The 24,444-nt window shown below is 31.8% G+C and overlaps 2 protein-coding genes across 2 annotated transcripts; both read right to left on the bottom strand.

Annotated features, from left to right (window-relative positions):
• Nucleotides 1–3,563: 3,563 nt before the first annotated feature.
• On the bottom strand, nucleotides 3,564–5,396 carry LOC112639715. Its single transcript, XM_025414591.1, has one exon. The coding sequence runs from the start codon at nucleotides 5,394–5,396 to the stop codon at nucleotides 3,564–3,566; it is 1,833 nt and encodes a 610-aa protein (XP_025270376.1).
• Nucleotides 5,397–9,412: 4,016 nt separating this feature from the next.
• Nucleotides 9,413–13,454, bottom strand: LOC112639714. The gene is made up of 5 exons (XM_025414590.1): nucleotides 13,398–13,454; nucleotides 10,027–10,666; nucleotides 9,892–9,933; nucleotides 9,487–9,634; nucleotides 9,413–9,421 (listed from the first exon to the last, which is right to left on the bottom strand). Exons 2-5 carry the CDS (start codon nucleotides 10,653–10,655, stop codon nucleotides 9,413–9,415), a joined length of 828 nt encoding a protein of 275 aa, XP_025270375.1. The 5' UTR covers nucleotides 10,656–10,666; nucleotides 13,398–13,454.
• Between the last annotated feature and the right edge of the window lie 10,990 nt (nucleotides 13,455–24,444).

The following is a 24,444-nucleotide window of genomic DNA, read 5'->3' as shown; positions in this document are numbered from 1 at the left end:
AAGATGAAGATGAGTTTGAACCACCAACTGATTCGAGCTCCGAAGAAGCAGAGGAAGACGTGGAGAACACTTCATTAGACCAACGTCTTCTTGAAGTTAGACAACGCCAAAATGAGCGTCAGCAACAGGGACGAGGCAGAGGCAGAGGCAGAGGCAGAGGTCGACCATCTACAGTGTTGCGGGGGAAAAATGGATACAAATGGAACACAGAAGTTCCAACAAGACAGTCAGGTAAGAAGCTAGACAATGAAAATACGGGACCCAACATACTGTACACATTCAAACTCTACACACAATACTTTAGTATCTATATGTATATACTCATATAGATACACAAAAGATACACAAAAGCATTGTGTGTAGAGTTTGAATGTATACAGTATATTGTGTTATTTCTCGACAATACTTGTCACATGTATATTATTATTTTCTTGCCTAAACTTTACTGCTAGTATTTGCTGTACTAATAAATAATTGTTTTTTTAGATCGACATTTTTCGCACGAAGAGCGCATCCCTGGACCAGCTGGGCCTGCTGTTGGTTTGTTTACATTTGAAGAATTGTGGTCAGTACTTTTTCCGGATGAACTTTTTCGGCTCATTGAAATACATACAAACAATCAAATCGAGAATGTTTGTGCTGATATGATCGAACAGGAATTGCAAATTCAAAGTTATCACCATCACACTGACATCGATGAATTGAAAGCGTTTGTTGGACTATTATACTATTGTGGAGCCTGGAAATCCTCAAACGTTGATGTTCACGAACTATGAAAAAACGAGTACGGCCTGACTATGTATCGTTGCATTATGTCAAGATCAAGATTTACGTTTTTGAGTATCTGTTTACGCTTTGATGACAAGAAATAAAGCCGACAGATTCGCGTCTATAAGAGAACTTTGATCGAAGTTTATTGCCAATTGTCAAAACTGTTATAATATGTCTGATAAAATCACAGTTGACGAGCAGTTGCTTAGTTTCCGTGGCCGATGTATTTTCCGAATGTATATAAAATCTAAGCCAGACAAATATGGCTAAAACTTATAACTCTAAACGATGCTCAAACTTCTTATTTATATTATGGAATTCCATATTTAGGAAAAACTTCGTTAGATGGACGTTTAGCAAATGAAACGATTCCAGAATATTTTCTAAGAAAAGTTACAGAACCCATAAATGGCTCAAATCGCACGGGGACCTGTGATAATTGATTTACAAGTATAACAGTTTTTGAGCGTTTTTAAAAAGATCCGATTAACTTGTTTTTTACTGGAACTATAAGAAAAAACAAGAGAAATCCCAGCCGAATTCAAACTTTCATCAACAATAGTGCCAGACACAAAATTCTGCTTTTCGTCCAATTTCGAAGTTGCTTTGCTTTCTCACACACCGAAAAAAACTAAAATAGTATTGGTTGCATCAACATATATAAAATCAGCAGAGATTACAGATGGAAAGCCCCATATTATTTTACATTATAATGCCACAAAAGGTGGAACTGATACCTTTGATCAGCTCTGCCATGCGTATACAACCACCAAGAGGACAAACCGCTGGCCAATGAGGTATTTCTATGGAATATTAGATCAAGCAGCGGTAAATGCACGAATATTGTTGAAATGCGCTTTGGTAAACATTGAAAACACGAATCGTGTAAGAGCAAACGATTGCTTGAAAAGCTTAGCAGTTTATCTAGTAACACCTCTGTTACGGTCACGATTAAGTAATCCGTCACTGCGCATCTCACTTCGTATGGGCATTAAAACTATTTTGAATCTGGATCAATCGAATTTACTGGAAGATGAAAGGCCGGTACTCGAACGTAGCTAGATGCACAATATGTACGCGACAATCAGACAAAAAGACGAAAATGCAGTGTCCTTCTTGTTTACGATCAATGTGCGATGAACATCGTCATTATTTGTGCGTTGAATGTGCAGGCTGTGAATGATTTTTTTTTTAATGTATATTATTATACTTTTTTTTATTGCCTACCGTAATGCAATCTTTTTTTGTACAATTATTATCATAAATTTTTTTTTTAATAATAAATGGTGATTAACAACTAGTATACGTGTTTCATTTTTTCCTCCTATTTTTCGCTAGTTTTTTCTCAAAATAAATATGTTTTTTGGAAAATCGGTTATTGGAATTGATTCTATCATAAAAAGTAGTATTACACAAGTTTACTGTTAAAATTTCATTCAAAAATATTAATATTTAAAAAAATTACAAGATTTTTAGTAAAATTTGTTAATTTGCATATTTTTTTATGCATTTTATTTTTTAAAAAATTTTATAAATAATTTCGGGTTTTATAAACTGTTTAATATTTCAGCAAAGACCTCAAAGAACATGTATAAAAATTTTCAAGTGAAAATATTAATAAATTAAAGAAATATGCACATTTTTTCTCACTGGGGTCCAAAATACCCCATATAACAGATGTTATTATTTTGACGTGTGTCAGCTAAGGGTTAAATGAACTAATCAAAGCGACTTTTCTTTCGCGATTAGGATAATATTACGTTTGTCGGACGTAGCTAACAAATAGAGAATTTTTAAAGTCTCTATCGAGATTCTAACAGTTCTCTATCTAATACTCAATCATTAGTTCGGCAAACACTTTCGTATGAATGTATTATTAACATTAGACAATTGTGCTTTACTTCACGCGTATCTAGACGGGAAAATTAATTAACACCATCTTTTACAGAATTATAATGACCTTAATATCGACATAATTAATTTAAAATCTTAATCCTTATTATAGAATTAATTATTAAATGTATTAATTGTATAAATTTTTAATCTTTTTGTAAATATAATAATTATATAGACAATTTTAAATACTCATAAGTTATAAGATTAATATCTGTAGACTGTTTATATTTAACAAATATTGTGAATAGCTCTCCTAAATTTAATAATTGATAGTAAGAACAAATGGCAATAGAGAGCGAATAAGTAGGTGAAAATTATAATAAAGAAAACAGTTATAATAATTTAATAAAAAGAGACGCAAGAGGTGAGAATGTACAGAGGTTCATATAAATAGTCTTGAAATATATATAAAAGTAAAAATAAAAATAAAAATAAAAATAAAAATAAAAATAAATATAAAGATAGCGGACGTTTCGGCTCTTGGTTCGAGCCTTCTTCAGCGCAAAGATATAATATTAATAAATAATACGGGACATACAATAAATCATAATTACTAAAACGAAGAATGAATAAAAGCAAAGACGAGATCGCAGAGATGTAACGTTAATAATCGCTTGTCAAAAATATTGGTCTTCATAAAAAGATGTGGAAGCCTTTATTACGCGAATGTAATAGAAGTAGAACAGTGGCTCGACAACAGTACCAGGTGCAGTCTAAAATTGGCACCGACAAATTATAGATGTTAATATTATAAAAGGATGAAAGAAAAGGTACTTACTAAGACACTGTTCTACTGTGGAACTAGAGATGGAAAGCGTACAACAAGCTTCAAACATAAAATCGGTTACTGTCAAAAATGACGGTGAGAGGCACTTATATATACTCGAACGTGACTTTCATATTTTCGGTAGTTTGTTTATAATGTCATGATACAAAGACGGTAAACTTTCTGTGTCTGTCTGCAAATTTAAACCATTCTTCTGTCTTTTTATAAAAAGCATTTCTGAGATGAGTCTTCTATTATAAAAAGAAGTCTCATCAAGAACCTGAACGTCATTCCAACGAAAATCATGATCTCCTTGTAGTCTATGATTAGTAATGACAGAGCGAGTAGCAAGATTTTTATTAATATGTGATCTATGCTCTGAAATTCTTGTCTTTAACATTCTCGATGTTTGGCCGACATATGAGGCATCGCAATCGGAATAGTTAATTTTGTAGACTACGTTTGTTCTACAGTTAGTGGGAACATAGTCTTTATGAACTTTAATAAACTTGTTTAGTTTATTCAGGCTGGTATAGGCAAGTTTTACGTTCAAGTTGTTTGTAACACCTCTGAATTGCTCAGTGACACCCGGCAGATATGAAACTGTAAAAAACGTGGAGGAATCGTTTGATGCACTATGATCATTGTGAACACGACCATTAATCAAAAATCTTAGCCGTTGGTTCATGACTTGAAAAACAAGGCTCAGAGGATATCCATTGTCCAGAAGGATCCTTACAACAAGGTCAAGATTTTTATAATGAAAAGTCGGATGTGATAAAGAGAAAACCCTGTCCACGAGACCGATTATCGTGCCCTTCTTTTGGCAAAGTGGATGTTGAGAGAAATAATTCAGATATCTGCCCGAAAATGTGGATTTGTGAAACCAGTCAAATATTAGAACGTTATTATTGACAATTATAGTTACGTCCAAGAAGTTGATTATTCTGTCAACCTCTAGTTCATAAGTAAATTGTAATCTGTCATGAAAGGAATTAAAAATGAAAAGAGTCGAGTCAATTGAGTCTGTAGGAACAGTCATTAAGATGTCGTCAACATATCTAAAATAAAATCGTGGAGTAAATCTCAATGTATTCAAGGCTTTCTCTTCCAAGTCCTGTAAAACTATGTCAGCAATGATAGGTGATATGGGAGATCCCATGGGAGTGCCGAAAGTTTGTTTATAAAACATGTTATTGAAAGTAAAAAAAGTGGAGTTTAATACTAGTCTAACTGCATTTAAAAACTCAAATTCAGGCAAACAACATGTGTTCTGAATAAATCTCCATCTGCTCGAGACGCTGGAAAGAGCCAGATCAACCGGAATATTCGTGAACAGGGAAGTCACATCTAGTGAGATTAACACAGAATCGTCATCAATGTGAATATCAGCTAATTTATGTACTAGATCGAAACTGTTATTTATGTGACTAGGAGCGATAGGAAAGTTCTTAATCATGACCTTGTGCAAAAATAATGCAAGGGAATAGAGAGGGCTATTAATAGATGAGACGATGAGTCTGAATGGAATGTTGGTCTTGTTATGGATTTTTGGTAAACCATAGGCTCTAGGTAAAGTCACATCGGTAAACAGAAGAGATTTGTAAATGGCATTAGAGATATAGCCATGATTTTTCCATCTCGATAATACAAGCTCTCGCAAGCTAGAAATCAGTTTTTTTGTAGGGTCCTTCTTAATTATTGTATAAGTATTCTCGTCTCCAAGTAATTGCTGAACCTTGTTTATATAGTCCGTTCTACCAAGTGCCACCGTAACATTCCCCTTATCTGCGCGTGTAAGGATGAGATCTTTGTTCTTTAGTAGGAAATTTTTAGTAATTGAATAGAGGCGTGTCAACCATTCATTTTGTGAATTTCTAGGATAAGAAAAAGAAGGGATGTTTTTAATCACTGATTTCGATTTGTCTCTAATAGAAATTCTTAATTCCGGAGAAAGCTTCATTAAGTTGCATTCAATGTGTTTTATGAATTCAGTAGTTAAATTGGGAATGTTAATGTGAAGAAAGCTAAAATTCTCCCCAAGTTGTAAGAAACTTTGAATTTCCGGAGGAATATATACGTTCGATAGATTGACAAACCATTTATCCTTAATCTCATTCAAATTAGAATGTGAATTTGTATATGTGTTAGGATCAATTAGAATTTCACAGATATTATTTAATGGTAAATTGTTCCTATTGAATGACCATTTAAAGCGCTGTAATGAGGCAGAATCATTATCAAGAATCGAAGGAAGTAGATGACAATAGTAGTGAATCGGTTTGAGAATGTTTTTACTGCGTTGTTTTGAAAGCAAGAAATTAAATTTTTTGTTTAGTCTGTAATTATCATTTAGGTAGAAGCAAAATAAAGGGCGGCTTTGACTATTGAAAAAATAATTACAGACATGTTTATATTTACATAATAGAAACGCGTGAAGTAAAGCACAATTGTCTAATAGCGAAAGAAAGATTGTTTCAATCATTTCATCTCGTGCGACACCGATTGGTTGAATTTTTCAGGAGTCATCGATGATATATTTACTAATTGAATAACAGAAATTTTTTATTTGGCTTTTCTTTATTTTAATTGATCGTTGAGCTTGAGCCAAGATGAACAACGTCAATTTCGTTTTAGGAGTTCTCAGCTAACACCAATATCTGAAATGTATAATAGGAATATATTTAATAGTAACATATATAGTTTTGCTTTATTTTTATAAACATTATTATATATATAAATAAAGATAAAATAAATATGTGATCTTAGTTTAAAAAATAAAGAACAAATTTTAGATTTTATTACGTTTTAAAATGATATGTCATAAAGCTCCATTTGTCAAATTGCAATTGAAAGACTTAATCTTGTATGATGTATCCCAAATTCGAGGTATTGTGATGCAAGTTTGTAAAATTACTTACTTTACTTGTTGATTCAACTATTGTGGACTATGCATTTTTTCGCTTTTTTTGCTTCTATAGTTCTGCCTCTCGTAATTTCTGTGCCGATAACAGTTAATTAGGCTTCTATTTTCATTCTTAGAGTAATAACCAGTAATTTGCAGATGATTCTTCAAACGAACATTCAAACTCCTTTAATGTGAAAGCTGGATTCGATACTGAAGGATTGATTGGCGCAATCTGTCTCGTTCTCTTTTCTAGGAAACAAACACAAATTTATATTATATGTGTGATAGTTATTAATTTCGTTATTAATCTATTATCTAGTTAAATTATTTTTAACATTATTGTTATTAATGCAATTAATGATTAATAAGGAAACAACTTATGAAAGTTTTAATTGGATTGTCAAGTTGGCTAAAGTACTTGAAAACATTTGATTGACCAATCGGAAATCTTTGTCTTTATTGGTCAAAGATTTCTGATTGGTCAATCAAATATTGGAGATGAACGTGTTTATAATAACTGTAGGCTTCTTCTGTAACTTTGAACGATAATATCACTATCATTACGTGTTGTGCATGTATTTTGACATGTCATTATACATGCACATTAATATATAATGATAGTAACATTATCGTTCATATTTACGAAATAAGTTTACAGTGACATTGAAAAGTGCTAATTTTGAAAATGGAATTCTATTTGGCATTAAAAAATGCCGATTTTGCGAATTAAGGTGAATTTTATCTGGCACTAAAAAGTGCCGATTTTGTGAATCGAGGCGAATTCCACGTCGAACAATTAAAAATGTGGCACTTTCAATGCCGTTTGGCCAATGAAAAGTGCCATTTGGCGCTAAAAAGTGCCAATTGATTGATGATTTTCCTTGTCTGTCCTTGTCCTTGTCTTTGTCCTTGTTCTTGTCCTCAGGCCGCCGTTTTCCTCTCGCTTCCTTCTGGATCCCAATTCTTGAGTATATACGAACAATTTTCGTATGTGAAAACAATATTCATTCAATATGAATCATTGTTCACATGAAAGTTGCTTGTACATCCTCCCAAGAACTGATATTTTGATCTTCTTTCTTCCTGTAAGTATATAAATACAGGGTCTACCAAAAGTGTGGAAACCCCTAAATATCTCGGAAAATATACGTTTTACAGAAAAGTGTTTCCAACAAAAGTTGTAGGGTTTAAGAAGATCTATATACTGATTCTATCAGTTTGACCTTGGATGGCGTCGTCAAGGTCAGGTCAAGGTCACATTGACTTTTTTAAATGACACCCCCTACATTTGATTGCATATTCTTATAGCTTAATTCAAGAGCTTTCCAAAACACTATAATAATGTTCATTTTTATTAAGTACTTTGCGAGTTATGAGGGTTGAAATAATTTCTTAATTTTACATAAACCATAAAATATCTAGTAAACCATTCATTTTTCGATTATCTTACCTTCATACTTTTATGTACAAAATAATGAAAGGAATCAATTGGTGTAAAGAAAACATACAGTTGTTTTTAAGAAAAAATATGGAATTGTTAATTGCAAATTACATATTTTTTCTTAGAAACAACTATGTGTTTTCTTTACACCAATTGATTCCTCTCATTAATTTGTACATAAAAGTATGAAGGTAAGATAATCGAAAAATGAATGGTTTACTAGATATTTTATGGTTTATGTAAAATTAAGAAATTATTTCAACCCTCATAACTCGCAAAGTACTTAATAAAAATGAACATTATTATAGTGTTTTGGAAAGCTCTTGAATTAAGCTATAAGAATATGCAATCAAATGTAGGGGGTGTCATTTAAAAAAGTCAATGTGACCTTGACCTGACCTTGACGACGCCATCCAAGGTCAAACTGATAGAATCAGTATATAGATCTTCTTAAACCTACAACTTTTGTTGGAAACACTTTTCTGTAAAACGTATATTTTCCGAGATATTTAGGGGTTTCCACACTTTTGGTAGACCCTGTATATAATATATTTTTCCTGTAAGTGTGCAATAGTCGACCAGCTTTTAATATTGCGGAATGAAAAAAATTATAAAGAATTAATATGTTATAGTATACATGGTCAAAATTTAGTGAATAACTTTCCTTCCATTTCTAAATTTAATCTTTTTAATGATGTTCAGCCTTAATTTTATCACTTTTATTTTTCTACTCTAATTCGATTGCTTTCTCTCTCATATGCAACTATTTATGTGAAATAAATAGTCGCATATGAGAGAGAGAGAGAGAGAGAGAGAGAGAGAGAGAGAGAGAGAGAGAGAGAGAGAGAGAGAGATAGAATTAAATTAGGAATATAAAAAGGTAATGGAATTAAGGAGAAACATCATTAAAGCTCAATTGCACCAACATTATTTTGGATTTAATACTTAAATATGTGTCTGTCTTTATTTATTTAAAGAGAAACATAAAAATAGACACATATTTAGGTATATCGCTTAAATCCAATATAATGTTGATGCAATCTGGTCTAAGAAAAGAGAATTAGTATTTAGAAAGAGACAGAGAGAGTTGATTGTCAAATTTTGTTCATGTATAAGAATATATACTTATTTTCATATAACTGACCTAATTTTCATGTGCTTGTATCTCATCGTATTCGTCGCTCCATAGTGCTCTCTCGTTTCTATTTTCTCTTTCCGGATGACGTAAATTGTTGCGGGCCTTGTTCCTGTGTCTTTGCTTGGCTGTTCGCACAGCATCCCGCATATATGTTTGAAATGCAGCCCGCAATGGTCTTTCAAAATTTTTATTTTCACAGATGGCATCTGTAAAAGGAAACAAATATAAAATAGTACTATTAATATCGCAACTTTAGTATTATGCGTAATAATATCATACCGTAAATAGCTTTTACTAAGCGGGTATTATATAGGGGTCGTTGATTTTCTTCACGGCCAAACCAAGTGTAGAAGATCATCAAAGAATCTTGGAATATTTCTCTCACGCATAAATTAATACTTTCTTTTACATTGAGACCACCAATAAAAATCAAATAATTCTATAAAAATATTACATTTATATTACATGTATTTTTATTTACATGTATTTGCGTCAAATGTACTAAAATTATATATATATATATATATATATATATATATATGAGATGAACTTTTTGTTTTACATACCAATTTCATGTATTTTTCATCATTGGCCGTTTCAAATTTCTCAATGTCTCCAACAGATGATATTGGCAAAAATATTGGCTTTTCGGGCACATGTCTTCGGCTATTGCTCATCTGTGTCAATACCTTTTCCAACTTTTGATGTATTTTTCTGTAAAATGCACATAATATATATAAATAATATAATAATAGATTAAGGCCGGAATTCATAGTCCGTTCTTATATTTAAGATCATCTTAAAGTCTGGTTTTAGGTTGTCTTAAGATTCTATTCAGCCAATGAAATAGCCGTATAACATTTTCAAGTCTTACTTAAGAAGATCTTAAATATAAGCATGGATTATGAATTCCGACCTAAGATATAAAAATGATTGACATTGTTTATGTACGTAATGCGTTTAAAACTTACTGAACTTCTGAAGTTAACAGATTTATTTTCCCATGTATGGCTCTGTAAACATTAATGTTATTATATTTTTGTATATGACTATAAAAAGCGTACATATATATCAATTATAAAAATTTCTATTCGATGTACACTCACTGAATTTCTAGTCTCACATCATTAAATTCTCCTGCAGCTCGTACTGATGACGAAGAACTTGGCAGATAACTTGAAGTTGGCCAGATGTTTGAAGCCTGCAACTGAATGTTACGTGGTGTATTTAATCTGTTATCAAGTTGTGTATAAGTGACAGATGCATGTGGTTCATGTGTAAATGTTTGTGTTGTATGTTGTTGAGAAGAATGAGAGTCTAGATGAAAACTTTGTCGTGCGTAGGATGATGATTGTGATGTTTCGTGCATAAAAGGTGCTTGTGTTATGTGGATGACTGTTAATGGTTGTGCGTAAGTTGAGTGTGATGTGACATTGGGGCAAAATGCTTGTGTTGTGTAACTGTTGTGTTGTGTAACGGTTGATTGTGCGTTAGTTTGTGAGTGTGTTGTGTCACTAGATTGTGCGTAAGTGAGTGAATGATGAGCATGCATATTTATATCGGGAGAATGATTCTCTAATACTCTCCGTAACTCAGCGACATCTTCTTCTAATTGACTGCCTTGTAGTTTCATCGTCTTTTTTCCTGTATCTGCCTCGTCCGAAGATGATGTAGTTTGAAATCGTCGTGGTTTGATGATGTTCCGTTTGGGACGATGATATTCCGTTTGATCCATATTCTTTCTTTCTGTAAATACATATATAATATAGGTATATGTATGTACACACACACCACATACACACCACACACACACACGCGCGTGCGCGTATGTGTACATATGAATATATATGCAGATGTGTATATATGTGTATATATGCGTGCGTGTGTGTATTCAAATATTCTGAAAAGAAGAATCTAAGCCGTTGGAGTATATAGAGCATTCAATGAAATCAGTACATGCAAAATAGTTCCTAAAAAATAAAAAACTTCGACATTTTATGCAAAAAAATAGAAGATAGAAAATTAAACGAGAGAAAAACCAAATTTTGAATAATACTCGAATAATAATCTTATAATTACAATTATATATATTTTAAGAATGATTCGCTCTTCAAGCGCAAAAAATGTAGAGAGCATTTAAAATGTTTGAAGAATTTAGTCAACATTACCATTCCAATTAAAATAAGAATGAGAGATAGAGATACACACAATTAACTAGGCACAATTATACTAACCTGTATTTTGTTAGTCATCCTGGAGAATCTATTTTTCTTTCTGCAAATTGTATCTAAGAGAATAGCTAAATGCAGTTTTATTTTAGATTATCTGTATGTATAATTGCGCAAACTATATACTCGATAATTTCTGACTCGTCACTATTATTATCATCTACCAATGAACCCCAAAAAGGCATTTTATAACATTTGAAGCGTACTTGATTCAATTGGATACAAAAAATCTCACTACTTAATGTGGAACATTTAAATATTTCAATTGCTGAAGACGAAATACCAACATCATAGAATGAATCTATCTTTTGAAATTTCTTCACAATTAAATATATGATTTCGTCCATTAAGATATTGACAATGAGACAAATCGATCCGTCGTGTAAAATACAACAATTATCTCGTATATCTAAATTCAGCAAAATTCCGTTAAATATTAATTTACGCTACTGACGGCTCGTAGGATTAACATTAGGTGGAAGAGGACCTTCATTATGCGCTGCAAATACTTGCGCAGAAGAATCAATGAATTCAGAATGAGTTTGACTACGGTGCAAATTTGTTTCACAAGCTTCCATCTCTGCCATTCTATTGGAAAACTGTTAAAGAGGAAAATTAGGTTTCCTACAATATTTTCTGAAGATTGACATATTATTTTCATACGGAAAAGCAGAAAATGAATCAAGAGGGCCTAGCTGCCGCACGTCATTTGTAAGATGAAGAAGACCGTGCACATTGTACGAAATAAATGATGATCCATAAAGATTCTCACATCGAGCAACAAATTTTTGTAGAGCAAGTTCAGCAAAATTTAAATATTTTCTCGATGGTGAAGAAGAAACCAATATTCTTATGGCAGTATGCAAAAACAAAAAATGAGTATGTACTTTTTGATTTAGGATACCGTATGTTACGACTGAACCTGTATACAATAGAAATTGACGCAATTCTGTTGCCTTGTATTTAGTAAATACATCAATTGCTCTAGGACGTCTTGCAAATTCTGATGGACAACATACTTTAAGATTATCTAATCTTTGAGATATTATAGCGATGGATTTTGCTGATAATTTTGAGAAACGTGTATATTTACCACATATCCATGCGGATAAAAGTTTCTTCATAACTCCCAAGCATACCAGATGCATATACTCGAAAGGAACTTGTGAAACTATACCTATAGGTAACATTGACAATGGACTTTTGCCATCTTTATGATGATCCTCATCTATATATCTAATATATTCTGCGTCTGTTCGAAGAAGATGATTAATATCACCAAACATGTACCTACCTTCACATCGTATACCAGAAACTCTGCATTTCGAACATGGTTTACTAGATGTATGGCCTCTATGATTAAGAACAAAAGCTCGAGCTGGTGCATCGGCTATAAAACATCTTAAACGTATTGGTATTTTATTGCCACCAAAAATTATATCACCATTAGTTATTATACTATTAACATCTGTAACAAATTTCTCAAAAAATAAATTAGAATCATGTGGTTTCTCAGGACCACTATATATTCCAATTACTATTGGCTTCGTGTATTGAATATTAGCAAGTCTGCATTGAATTGGCCAAATGTGAATACTTCCTAACCTATCTAAGCTACAACCATCTGTATTAAAATCTATTTCTAATTCAGACGGTATTGATTTCGAAGGAAGACGTGATAGAGTTTTAACAATTTTTGCCTCAAGAGAAAAATGAATATATTTTCCAGGATCTATTTTGGATACGACAGTAGGTGTTCGTGGAGTTTTTAAAAGAGTTCTAGCATCTTTTGGTAACGAAGAAAAGCACGTATGCGTTCGAAGAACAGATAGAATACTATTACTTTGAACATGTGTTAAATTATTATTAATAAAACATGTGGCTAAACGATCTTGAAATGTTTCGTCAATGGAAGAAATACCAAGAGATGAGGAAGTGGAATCTTCAGTATCACCATTATAACTATTAGATAATATATTATTATCGATATTACCGTTATCTGTAATATTAGAGATATCATTAGCAATATCATTTGTGGAAGAAATATTGTCTATTCGAAAGGAATCAGCAACGTGAATATAAGAAGTAACATTATCCCTATGTTTGAGCGTAACGGAATCTTGTAAAAGTGTTGCATTATTTAAACGTAAAGTATCTTTAATCTCTAAAGTAATTCGCCTTCGTTGTCTCGCAGACAACCGATGAAAACATTTACGCGAAACAGAATATTTAACTGGTTTCATACTCGCCTGGAACGCCTTTCAAAAATCTTCTAGAATTGTATCCTCTGCGATAACCTTGCGGCACTCACGATGGTTGAATTCAGAAGAACTCGGAAGCAGCACTGGTTGTAGCATGAGACTCATGCATGCGCAGTACATTAGGGCTTGTGCACACAGAACGCAGCAACGCTTATTGCGCGACAAGAGACGACGCGGTAACCAATCAGGGCTCCTGTATACAGAACGGAATTGGTCACGTCCTATGCACGTGACACGTGATTCAGTCGCGCACATGGCTGCGGTTCGGGAAATGTCTCAAATGCTTGGAAACATTTTACACTACCAATCAGGAAAAAAGAATATAACTAAAATGTAAACTTATGTGCTAAGACAATCTTAGAAATAAAACAAAAAGTTTATTTAAAAATATTTTTAAAAAAGTGCAAGTTATAAATTAATAATCGAGCATATCATAATATATATATATATATATATATCAATCGTATACTTTGACGACGATTTTTCGTAACCATTGGCTATTTCGACGACTTTTGGCTATTTTGACGACGGTAGTAAAAATTTTTACCGATAAATCGTATACTTTGGCGACGTCGTCAAACTAATCCGAAACGGAGAATAGATTAATTTGATGTCATTGTATACTTTGACGACACTATATTTATCTTTTGGCGATTTTGACGACAATAAAACAATTTAACAAAGAATTGAAAATATAATATTCGACATATAATAAAATGATTTTTTTTCATTAAAAATAACTTAAATGACTTAAACTGATTTAAAATGACTTATTTTGACGAGATTTAAGAAATACTCTTTTGTCTCATATTTTTAAAAAAAGATACATATAATACATATAACACAACATGCTGCCTTAAGTATGACATGTTAAGCACTAATTTTTCTGATGTATTCACTAATTAATTAACAGTACAAGTGGTCTTTCAATATTCCAACATGTTAAAAATATAAAATCGTTTATATTTCAAGAATCTCTGCAGATGAATGAATGGGCGTTGATCATTCCATTACATAACACAAGATTCTATTAGCGGAGACTATAATATTAAGCTCTCGCTTAACAGATTCTCATGGTTTGTAATGGATTTCCTCTTGACACTCTGTGCATTTTGGATCTGTGCAAATTATATTCATTTATCTCGTACTGTCTTCTGCTAAAATAGAAATAAACATAATACAATATTAATAAGCAGTGTGATGAAAAGATATCTTTTGAATTGCAATCTTACCTGTATAATCCTCATAATAACTCAGGCTTCTCTTGGACTCAACAAACAATTAGAAAACAGAATGAAAATATTTCACCAATGCTGTAATTACACTGTATTTATCCCAGCACTTATATGTATTGCACAGCATGCATTATTTCTAGCAAAGATTCCACTGTAAATACAAAAAATTAATGAATTAAAAAATTATTAAATTTATGTTAAATATTCTTTATTGTTACCTATAAACTATGAAAATATAACAACAATACTCATCTTTAATTAAATATGTCTTGCATATACATCCACTTGTCTCACGTTACTAAAATACTCGCGTAGATTAGGTAAGATTGCTTATCCAATGTCACATCGTAAAAAAGGCCAATATACTATAAATTTTTCCAAAAGTTTGATACTAAGAACACACAAAATATAATGTTAAAACAAGAACGAACGCGAGGTTAGGATATATGTCATATCTGGAGTAAGCATTCTAGATGAACGTTCTGTTACAATATTTCTATTATTTAAATAACGAATTATTATTTATATAAAAATCAAAAAAATGATAAATTATTTAAATAAAAATATTACATAGCGTTCTTCTATGCCTACTTCGGGTAGAACTCTACTGTAGATATGACAGATAATCCTAACCTAACCTAACCTCGCGTTCGTCCCTGATTTAACATCATATTTTGTATTTCTAGTATCATGCATCTGAAAGTTTACAGAATATTGCTTCTTCTCTTATGATATAACGATGGATAAATAATTTTTGCTGAAATACGCGAGTATTTTAACAATTTGAGACAAGTAAATGTGTAAAACTCATTTAATTAAGAGGGAGTTTTATTGTTAAAATTATTATGATTTATATTTATAAATAATAATAAAGATTCTGATACACATGCTTCATAATTTAATTAATCAATTTTTTTCTATTTGCAGTGGAATCTTTGCTAGAAATAATGCATGCTGTGCAACACATACAAATACTGGGATAACTTGCATTTTATTTTCTTATTGTGTGTAAAACCTAAACAAATCCTGAATTATTAGGATGATAATTATATGGGTAAGATGCAGTTCACACAAAAGATATCTTCTCATCATGCTTTTTATTAATAATGTGTCATGTTTATTTTAGCAGAAAACAGTGATAAGAATTTGCAAATCACAGATCTAAGATGCATCGTGTGTCAAGAGGAAATCCATTAAAAAGCACGAGAATCTTTTAAGCAAGAGCTAATATTGAAGTCTCCGCTAATAGAATCTTGTGTTATGTAATGGAGTGATCAATGCCCATTCATTCATCTGCAGAGATTCTTGAAGTATTAATAATGTTATATTGTTGACGATTAGAAGATTTGAAGACAACTTGTACTGCTATTCAATGAATATGTCAGAAAAGATAGTGCTTAACATGTCATACTTAAACTCAGCATACTGTATTATATATATATTACATGTATCTTATGTACATACATGTAAAAATCTGTTAATTTTTATTTTAATTATTTATTAAATTTACATTTATATTGGACAATGTGTTTATACATATAACATTCTGGGGAAATATATCTGTATCACTGTGATAATTATTTTGTAATAATTATACAAAAAAAATTTTACATGTATGTATGTATGTACCGTCATAATGCTATCTTGAAATATGATATTAAAATAAGTAAATCTTTACAATTGCATATCTATATTTCTCGTATTGTATACTGTCTGTAAACAGAATTGTACTTTACTCTTTTGCAAATAAAATTTCACATAAGTCGGGGTTTTGTGAGATTTCAAGTGCGAAAGAATACACTAAAATTCTTAATTTACATGCAACACATACAAGAGAAACATTAATATGCAATATAAAAATTTAATTATTCTAATACCATATTTCAGGATATGCATTAAGTAAGATGGTTCATACATACATGTAAATTTTTTCGTATAATTGTTACAAATATAATTATTACAGCAATACAGATACATATTCCCAAAAAGTTATATGTACAAACACATTGTCCAATATAAATGTAAATTAATTAAATAATTAAAAATAAAAAATTAACAGGTTTCTACATGTACATAAGATACATGTAATATATATAATGCAATATGCTGCCTTTAAGTATGATATGTTTAGCACTATTTTTCCTGACATATCTACTGAATAACAGTACAAGTTGTCTTCAAATCTTCTAATTGTCAACAATATAAAATCATCAATATTTCACAAATCTCTGCAAATGAACGAATAAGCGTTGATCATTCCATTACATAACACAAGATTCTATTAGCGGAGACTATTATATTAAGCTCTCGCTTAATAGATTCTCATGGTTTGTAATGGATTCCCTCTTGACACTTGGTGCATCTTGGATCTGTGATTTACGAGTTATTATAAATCTATCATCGTCTTCTGCTGAAATGAAAATAAACATGATGACAATATTAAGAAGCAGCGTGATAAGAAAATATCCTTATGTACCAAAATCTTTTATCTGTCATAATAACTTACGCTTTTTTTAGATTTAATGAAAGATAAAATAACATAATGAAAAAATTTCCTAATGTAATTACACCGAATTATCCCAGCACTTAAATGTGTGATACACAGCATGCATTATTTCTAGCGAAAATTCTGTAAATAGAAAAAAGTTGATTAATTAAATCATTATTAAACTTATGTTAAATACACTTTATTATTACTTACAAACTATGAAAACATAACAATATACTCCCTTTTAATTATTTATGCCTTACATATACGTCCGCTTATCTCACGATGCTAAAACGTTCATGTATAAGCTCAGATTGCTTATTCATCGTAATATAGTAAGAAGGGTCAATAGTTTATATACTTCCAAATATTTCATACTAAAAACACAAAATATTTATACAGGGATGAAAGCAAGGTTAGGATATCTGTCATCTGGAGTGAACATAGAAGAACGTTATGCTAGAATATTTTTAATATGTAAATAATAAATTATTATTTAGTGAAATGTAGAAAATAATTTAATATTTAAATAAAAATATTCTTCCATAGCGTTCTCCTACAATGCCTACTCCAGATAGGACAGATATTCTAACCTCGCTGTTCATCCATGTTTTTATAAGACAATCTGTGTATTTTTAGTGTGAAACAATTGAAAGTTTATGGGATATTGCTCCTTCAAACGATATACAATGTTGCTTATATATATACAAAACGTCACACACGCGACAAATACTTTTCGGCGCGGTATCATATGTCGCGGCTCATAAGAAGCAGTGGACTGCACGCTTCGAGCGGCGAGTGAAGACTGAGGAGAGATCGACATGCGATATATGAATCATATGATACTACGCCGAAAAATATTATCACATTACTTTTTCAGCGATAGGAAAATGTCGCGTGTAGGACATCCTGCCTATATACACATTGTACATTTACAATGATACCATTCAAGGATTCAAGATTTATTAAAGAGAGAATGACGAATACACGCTCATTTATACACGCTCATTTATACACGCACGATTTATGTTTCCTAAATTGTTTTATAAACAGCGTGGAGCTATTTATCATTTGCAACTTGCACACGTATTCATTTCAATTTTAACATGTAGTTTATAACATTAATACTACTTAATTTAACATGAAATTTATCACAATTCGGTATGCGCGTGAAATAAAAAGAAAAAGAAATAAAAAGAAAGGGATAGTGAAAGGAAAATAGAGAAACGGAAAGAGATAAATATATATAATTTGATCATGATCATACTTTCTTATTAACGCATACGATGCATGTGAAGCAAGAAATAAATTTATAATTCACGACACGCATTTCCTAGATTTTCTGTCGCTTCATACACATTGTCCGTAAATCAGAAAAAGTATTCGTAGAAGCATATAAATCGTGCGTTCATGAACGTATTCGTCGTTCTCTCTTTAATAAATCTTGAATGGAATCATTAAAATGGACAATGTTGTGTATATATGCAAGGTGTCCTACACGCGACACGCGACATCATCATGTTCACGTCATTATATCCTATCGTCGAAATAGCAATGTGACAAATACTTTTCGGCGCGATATCATATGTCGCGTCTCTCCTCGCCGCTCGATGCGTTCGGTCTTCTTACGCGCCGCGACATATGATACCGCGCCAAAAAGTACTTGTCATTTGCAACTTGCCTACATGTTAATTTCAACTTTAACATGCTGTTTAACATTCATACTGTCTATTTTAACATGAAATCCGTCACAATTCGGCGTGCGCGCCAAAGAAAGAGAAAGATAGAGAGAAAGTGATAGAGAGAGAGAGAGAAAGAGAGCGAAATAGAGAAACGGAGAGAGATGTAGGTATATATAATTTACTTTCTGATTAACGCGTAAGACGTATAAAGCGACGGAAAATGTATAAAATGTGTGACGTGAATAAATTTTTTTAACTTCATACGTATCACGCGTTAATGACAAAGTATCATGATTAAATTATATATACCTATATCTTTCTCCGTTTCTTTATCTGACTCTTTTTCTATCTCTCTCTTTTTCTCTTTCTCTCTCTCGCGCTCTCTCTCTCTCTCTCTCTCTCTCTTTCAATCACGCGCTCACTGAATTGTGACGAATTTCATGTTAAATAAGGCACTGTGAATGCTAAACAGCATGTTAAAGTTGAAATTAATATGTGAACAAGTTACAAAGACAAATATTTTTCGGCGCTATATCATATGTCGCATCTCTCTTCGCTCGTCGCTCGAAGCGTGCGGCCAACCGCTCCTGATGTGCCGCGACATATGATAACGCGCCGAAAAGCATTTGCCATTTGCAACTTGCCTACATTTTAATTCCAACTTTAACATGCTGTTTAGCATTCACACTGACTAATTTAACATGAAGGTTATCACAATTCGGTGTATGTGTGAAAGAGAGAGAGAAAGAGAGAGAGAGAGAGAGAGAGAGAGAGAAAATGAGAGAGAGAGAAAGAGAGAAAGAAATAGATAAACGGACAGATATAACTATGTATAAATTAATCATATAGTACTTTTTGATTTGCGGATGATGCGTATAAATAAGCGACAGAAAATCTGTAACTCCGGCATTTTATAGATTTTCTGTCGCTTCATACGCATTATCTGTGAATCAAAAAGTACCATATGATTAAATTATATATACATATATCTCTCTCCGTTTATCTATTTCGCTTCCTCTCTCCTCTCTCTCACTCTCTCACTCTCTCTTTCTCTTTCTCTTTCTCTCTCTCTCTCTTTCACGCGTACACCAAATTTCGACGAATTTCATGTTAAATTAGGCAGTGTTAATGCTAAATACGTAAAACTTGAAATTATTATGTAGACAAGTTCCAAATGTGTGATAAATATTTGTCGGCGCGGTATCATATGTCGCGTCTCTCCTCGCTCGCCGCTCGAAGCGTGCGGTCAACCGTTTCTGATGTGCCGCGACATATGATACCTAGCCAAAATATACTTGTCATTTGTGATTTACCTATATGTTAATTCATGCTGTTTAGCAATCATACTGTCTATTTTAACATGAAATCCGTCACAATTCGGCGTGAGCGCGAAAGAAAGAGAGAGATAGAGAGAGAAAGAGAGAGAGAGAGAGAAGGAAAGGGAGGGAGGGGGGAGAGAGAGAGAGAGGGAGAGAAAAAAAACGAAATAGAGAAACGGAGAGAGATGTAGGTATATATAATTTAACCATGATACTTTCTGATTAACGCGAAAGGCGTATAAAGCGACGGAAAATGTATAAAATGTGTATCGTAAATAGATTTTTTTCACTTCATACGCATCACGCGTTAATGGGAAAGTATCATGATTAAATTATATATATCTCTCTCCGCTTCTTTATCTTACTCCTTTTCTATCTCCCTCTCTTTCTCTCTTTTTCTATCTCCCTCTCTTTCTCTCTTTTTCTATCTCTCTCTCTCTCTCTCTCTCTCTCTCTTTCTTTCACGCGCACGCCGAATTTCATGTTAAATAAGGCAGTGTGAATGCTATACAGCATGTTAAAGTTGAAATTAATATATGGACAAGTTGCAAAGACAAATATTTTTCGGCGCTGTATCATATGTCGCATCTCTCCTCGCTCGCCACTCAAAGCGTGGGGCCAACCGCTTTTGATGTGCCGCCACATATGATATCACGCCGAAAAGCATTTGCCATTCGCAACTTGCTACATTTTAATTTCAACTTTAACATGCTGTTTAGCATTTACACTGCCTAATTTAACATGAAATCTATCACAATTCGGTGTACGTGTGAAAGAGAGAGAGAGAGAAAGAGAGAAAGAAATAGATAAACGGAGAGATATAAGTATGTATAATTTAATCATGTGGTACTTTCTGATTTGCGGATGATGCGTATAAATATGCGACAGAAAATCTGTAACTCCGGCATTTTATAGATTTTCTGTCGCTTCATACGCATTATCTGTGAATCAAAAAGTACCATATGATTAAATTATATATACCTACATCTCTCTCCGTTTCTCTATTTCACTCTCTTTCTCTCTCTCTCTCTCTCTCTCTCTCTCTCTCTCTCTATCACTTTCTCTCTATCTTTCTCTTTCTTTGGCGCGCACGCCGAATTGTGACGGATTTCATGTTAAAATAGACAGTATGAATGTTAAACAGCATGTTAAAGTTGAAATTAACATGTAGGCAAGTTGCAAATGACAAGTACTTTTTGGCGCGGTATCATATGTCGCGGCGCGTAAGAAGACCGAACGCATCGAGCGGCGAGGAGAGACGCGACATATGATATCGCGCCGAAAAGTATTTGTCACATTGCTATTTCGACGATAGGATATAATGACGTGAACATGATGATGTCGCGTGTCGCGTGTAGGACACCTTGCATATATACACAACATTGTCCATTTTAATGATTCCATTCAAGATTTATTAAAGAGAGAACGACGAATACGTTCATGAACGCACGATCTATATGCTTCTACGAATACTTTTTCTGATTTACGGACAATGTGTATGAAGCGACAGAAAATCTAGGAAATGCGTGTCGTGAATTATAAATTTATTTCTTGCTTCACATGCATCGTATGCGTTAATAAGAAAGTATGATCATGATCAAATTATATATATTTATCTCTTTCCGTTTCTCTATTTTCCTTTCACTATCCCTTTCTTTTTATTTCTTTTTCTTTTTATTTCACGCGCATACCGAATTGTGATAAATTTCATGTTAAATTAAGTAGTATTAATGTTATAAACTACATGTTAAAATTGAAATGAATACGTGTGCAAGTTGCAAATGATAAATAGCTCCACGCTGTTTATAAAACAATTTAGGAAACATAAATCGTGCGTGTATAAATGAGCGTGTATAAATGAGCGTATATTCGTCATTCTCTCTTTAATAAATCTTGAATCCTTGAATGGTATCATTGTAAATGTACAATGTGTATATAGGCAGGATGTCCTACACGCGACATTTTCCTATCGCTGAAAAAGTAATGTGATAATATTTTTCGGTGTAGTATCATATGATTCATATATCGCATGTCGATCTCTCCTCAGTCTTCACTCGCCGCTCGAAGCGTGCAGTCCACCGCTTCTTATGAGCCGCGACATATGATACCGCGCCGATAAGTATTTGTCGCGTGTGTGACGCTCTGTATATATATATATATATATATATACAACATTGTATATCGTGTGAAGGAGCAATATTCCATAAACTTTAAATTGTTTCATACTAAAAACATACAGATTGTGATATTAAAAACAGGGATGAACAGCGAGGTTATAAAATCTGTCCTATCTGGAGTAGGCATTGTAAAAGAACACTATGTAAGAATATTTTTATTTAATCAATAATTTATTATTTTCTACATTTTTCGTTCAAACGTTCTTCTATGCCTACTCCAGATGACAGATATCCTAACCTTGCTGTCGTCCAAGAAGGAATCCATTACTAAGCATGAGAATATTTTAAGCGAGAACTAATATTAAAGTCTCCGCTAACAGAATCTTGTGATCTGTAATGAAATGTATAACATCCATTGATCTTTGGATTTTTTTTTGGAAGTCAGTGCTTTACTGTCAATAAATAATGTATACATAATGCCATTTATTATTTACTGCAAGCAATAAAAATAAAGTTTAATTTAATATGTCACTTACAAAGAGCACAATTATATATGATCACATATATTGCATTTTACGTAATTCATAAAATTATATTTTATTTTATCTTATATAATTGGTAGTGAATGATCTACACATATAATGTAAAGATTGTTATACATATTTTATTTTTGTGTTATATGTTTATAAATGAATTACACAACTCACGGACCATTATAAGATACAGTTATTCCTTTCAAGATTGTAAGTGTTTCTTCTGAGAAATTGTACATTTTTTTGTGTTAAAACTGCTATAGCTGTATACATATCATTTTACAATAGTTTATATTTGTTTTTTATTTCTTAAGTATTAATATGTAGCAATTTTATATATGTGTATAATATTCAACATATAATATGCATCATAGTTATCTTAATAGTTACAGTACAAAAATGTGAATAAATGTTAAAAACATTTAGTATTTGAGAACAATAACAAATGCATTGTGATATTTATATTTAATGTTATAACATGTTATAGTAATTTTTATGATGGGTCACATGCCACATTCACTTTTACCATTTCTTAGTATTGTTTGCACTACAATATTACTCTTATAAACCTAAGATTATGTTTGAAATATATGACATAAAACTAAACATATTGTATGTTCCTTATATAAATATTTTGCATTCTTCAAGGAAATAATAACAGTATCGATATGATTAGTAATGTTAATAATATAAATCACAGTATCGATCTTATAGATGTAAAATATTTGTAATTTCACAATTGCACTTAAGACGCTAAAAATAATATAGTTTTTACGTTTTCAAAATTAAAATCAATTACTAATAAAAAATAAATAATATTTTCTAGCATTTTATAATACTACATTCTCAAACGAAATAAGAACATTATTAGTTTCTTTAATAGTATTAATATAGTATTCTTTAATACTATGAAAGATAAACTAAATTAGTTCGATTATTGCAAAAAAATTTGTACTTTTATAATTGCACTCTTATTTGTATTCTTATTAAGATGCTGAATGCAATATACTTCTTACGCTTCCTAAATTAAAATCTTAATTATCAATATCTTAGCATTGGCGTAATAAAGTAATTTGTACGAATCTAGTAATCTAGTAATCTTTCGCTATTTACATTGTTAAAACAACATAAAAACAGAATTACTTTTAAACAATATAAAAAAATAGAAAAGATCCTTGTGAACGTTATTAGAACGTATTCTTTAGAATATTCGCATTGAACTTATGACAACCCTGCAATACATAAAAATTGAAATAATGAAAATATTTGAAAGCTTTCATCCTTCTAAAAGAAAACTAAACATTTTATATCTTGCTTGTTACAATCTTCAAATATGTGTTTTAATTTTTAAAGTATTTGTAATTATTAACATAATAATAAATACTTACGTTGTCGTATAGTTTTCTGTTGATTATGAAGCCACGTTTTTATCTGCGGCGAAGTACGTTTAGCAAGCAATGTATATTTTTTTTTTACTGTTTGAATATCTTTTAAAGATGGTAATTTCAGTTTCTCATATATTTAGAAAATGCCTGTAATGCTGTTTCCTTTTCTTCCTTAGACCAACGAATCCTTTTAGTTTTCCCATAAGGAGATGCTAAATGAGAAGTTAATAACATTATTAATTAACTTATATGTAACATTAATTATAACAATGCTTT

Source organism: Camponotus floridanus, unplaced genomic scaffold (genome assembly GCF_003227725.1).
Source record: "Camponotus floridanus strain SB8 unplaced genomic scaffold, Cflo_v7.5 scaffold84, whole genome shotgun sequence".
Taxonomy (NCBI): domain Eukaryota; kingdom Metazoa; phylum Arthropoda; class Insecta; order Hymenoptera; family Formicidae; genus Camponotus; species Camponotus floridanus.
This window is presented reverse-complemented; position numbering and strand designations above follow the sequence as displayed.